Source organism: Electrophorus electricus, chromosome 19, assembly GCF_013358815.1.
Source record: "Electrophorus electricus isolate fEleEle1 chromosome 19, fEleEle1.pri, whole genome shotgun sequence".
Taxonomy (NCBI): Eukaryota; Metazoa; Chordata; class Actinopteri; order Gymnotiformes; family Gymnotidae; genus Electrophorus; species Electrophorus electricus.
The window spans coordinates 2,994,555-2,997,402 of NC_049553.1; the positions used below are offsets into that span (position 1 = coordinate 2,994,555).

General features: G+C 34.8%; 1 protein-coding gene across 1 annotated transcript; it reads right to left on the reverse strand.

Moving 5' to 3' along the window:
- Window positions 1–631: 631 nt before the first annotated feature.
- LOC118240127 lies at window positions 632–2,351 on the reverse strand. Its single transcript, XM_035519966.1, has 5 exons — window positions 2,288–2,351; window positions 1,850–1,917; window positions 1,607–1,742; window positions 1,072–1,422; window positions 632–644 (listed from the first exon to the last, which is right to left on the reverse strand). Exons 1-5 carry the CDS (start codon window positions 2,349–2,351, stop codon window positions 640–642), a joined length of 624 nt encoding a protein of 207 aa, XP_035375859.1. The 3' UTR covers window positions 632–639.
- Window positions 2,352–2,848: the final 497 nt, after the last annotated feature.

Genomic DNA, 2,848 nt, shown 5'->3' on the forward strand with positions numbered 1-2,848 from the left:
ATACAGTGAGAGACCACTTTTTTTGAAGTAGGTTTATTGAGATTTGAATAACATCAATTTAATTCTGTGGCAATCAGAAATTAATACTTACCTGATTCATTTGTATTGTTTGAGCAGTTAAAGAGTCTTGAAAACAATCAGAAAGTATAATTAACTGTAATTTCACATTTAGAGATACTGGATATTTATGTGCAAATACATAAGAAAACTTGACAAATCCACACCTTTTTGTCAATACATTTGTAACATTCTGATGAGCATTATAACCACAGTTACAGTTATGATGTTTGATGATGCAAGTGCTAAGACAGGGAATTTCCATGTCTCCATTTTGTTTTCTAGAAAAAAGTTCAGTTAAGATACAGATTTTAACAAAATATATTATTTTTCTACACGTCTGCATTTAAGATGTTTTGATTTTGCTCTCAGGGCATACTTCTTATACTGATTATTTCTGATTCACTGACCTGCACAACTAACCACACATATATACAACTATTGTTGGCTACTTTTCTTAAGTGATCTTAGTCCACCTTTTATATTTTTATTTGACTGGTGCAGAAATACCTTTAGTTGATGCTTATGGCAATATATGAAGATTGACTGTGGAATGGTGAAGACAGGACGATTTCTGAGAACTCAAGCTAAAGTGCAGATGGCATAGAAGAAGGAACTATGAGCTTATTTGTGTTTATCTAACCTATTTGTGTTTATCACTCAAGAGTGATCAATAGGCAGGTACTTAATGGCACAAACTTCAGTGGACTGGACTTTCAAAGAGCAAATTTTTGGTTAGGCATCTGATAATATATTGCTTTTTTCCTACAATTAATTGTATTTCCATTTTTGTACATACATATTTTGATCATATTAATATTAGGTTTTTAAATTTGCATGATGAGCAAAAACCAAAACATGCATGAAGCACAACAATAGTTGCATTTAAATAAACTTACAACTATAACTCTACTCAGTATTTTACAGTAGTCTATAAATATCTATAATTTTTTAAAGTATGCTATCTCTAAGTATACTATCTAATATCTTTAATCTATCTATTGCAATCCTTACCATTGAAGAACAGTGTAGTTCCATTCCCAAACAGTATCTGTCCACAAAGAGCCACAGCACAGTAGTAAGTCGCAGCATCAGAGAGGCTGAGATTCCTCTTTGTGAGCTCATACACACAGCTCTCTGTAGGAGAGTCAGCTGCAGAGCTCTTCTGACACTGACTCTTGCTGTGTCCATTAGTATAAATAATTCCTGGTTGAGACTCTTCTGAACCATGTCTGAACCAGTAGACACTGTGTCCTCCGGCACAGATCTCAGTGAGGACTGTACACTGCAGAGTCACAAAGTTTCCTGGATGAACTGGCTCTGACACAGGCTGCTGGAGAAGTATGTGGCTGGAATAATGTGCACCTTAAAAAGTAATGAATAAGAAGCAATAAATAACTTTTAAAAAGAAGCAATCAACTAATGTGTAACATAAAATATTACCAAATAAAATGTCCTTGATCAAAAATGTCTGATAATAAATATCTGCAATAATATCCAATTAAAATTCTTATTTCTGCATTAGCATTTGGTTGAAAGTGTGACTAACCTTCAGAATCTTTGATCACCAAAACTGTTCCATCTCCAAAAGTAATGATATTCATAAAAGCCACAGTACAGTAGTAGGTCGCAGTGTCAGACTGCTCTTTTTTCACAATGCTCAAAGCACAACTGCTATCTTCAGTCTGTACAATATAATGGTTTTTGTCAAAACCATTATAAAATGTGGCTTCTTTTGAGTAGCGCTGAGAGTCTGCAATTAGTAGTGGTCTCGTTCTGATAGAATTGTCACATTGGCTCCAAGTTCAGCCGTTATTAGAGGGTCCTTTTGCACAACCACCACCACCTGACATTGTGCATCTGAACATGCAAAGAGAATTTATGCATAAAAATTTAATGAAAAGGACACTGTAATCATATGAAAAACTAAAATAGAAAATCTAACTTGCAAAAGCAGTCTGAGTAAAGGTATATAATCAAGAACAGGAACCTAATTTTTCAGTGAAGTCTGGAAGAAAATATTTTTAGTAGAAATATATGTTTATGAAAGTGAATTTATGCAAGTGTGTTTAACAACAATATCATATTAATACACTGGCAGAATCCAAAGACAAATCCTCTAAACAGTTTAACAAGCCTTAGTCTGTAATTTCACTTTTAAAATATCAAATGGTCTCGCATTGTGCTGAATGGCCTCTTCCTGTCTTTTGTTCTACAGAATGTCACTGACTCCAATGATTGTGGTGACTGCTGGGGACAGTCTGAGCCAGTACTTCTCTTATGTACTCCCCCATGGCCTTGCTTCTTAATCATAACACAATGGGCAAGCTTGACTGTGGGAAGATTGCAGAATCAGGGAGGAAATCTATAGTGCAATCTTCTCTATTAGGTGGAAGAGTCATGGCATAGATTTTGATGAAATCTACTGAGATAGCAGAAGCTGTAGTATTCTTGCAGCAGCTGAAGGAGAGGCCAACATCATCCTTGAGGGAGTGGGAGAACCCTCAACACCGACAAGAAAAATCTTAATGTGAAAACAAAAGCAAAATGAGAGATTGATACTCAATTCATTTGTAAACTGTCTTGCCTAAAAATGTATTGTCAATGTTAAAATATCATTTAACTGTATAGTTAATTTTAATATATAGTGAATTTTAATCATTACATAGGTGTTATCATTGATTCTTCCCACAGGAAAGTGATGGGATAATTAGTGTACAAAAGCCAACAGACCATCCAGTCAGAGGAAGCCGGTAGAGGCTGTTATAATTACGGAATTGAGAAAGGTGAC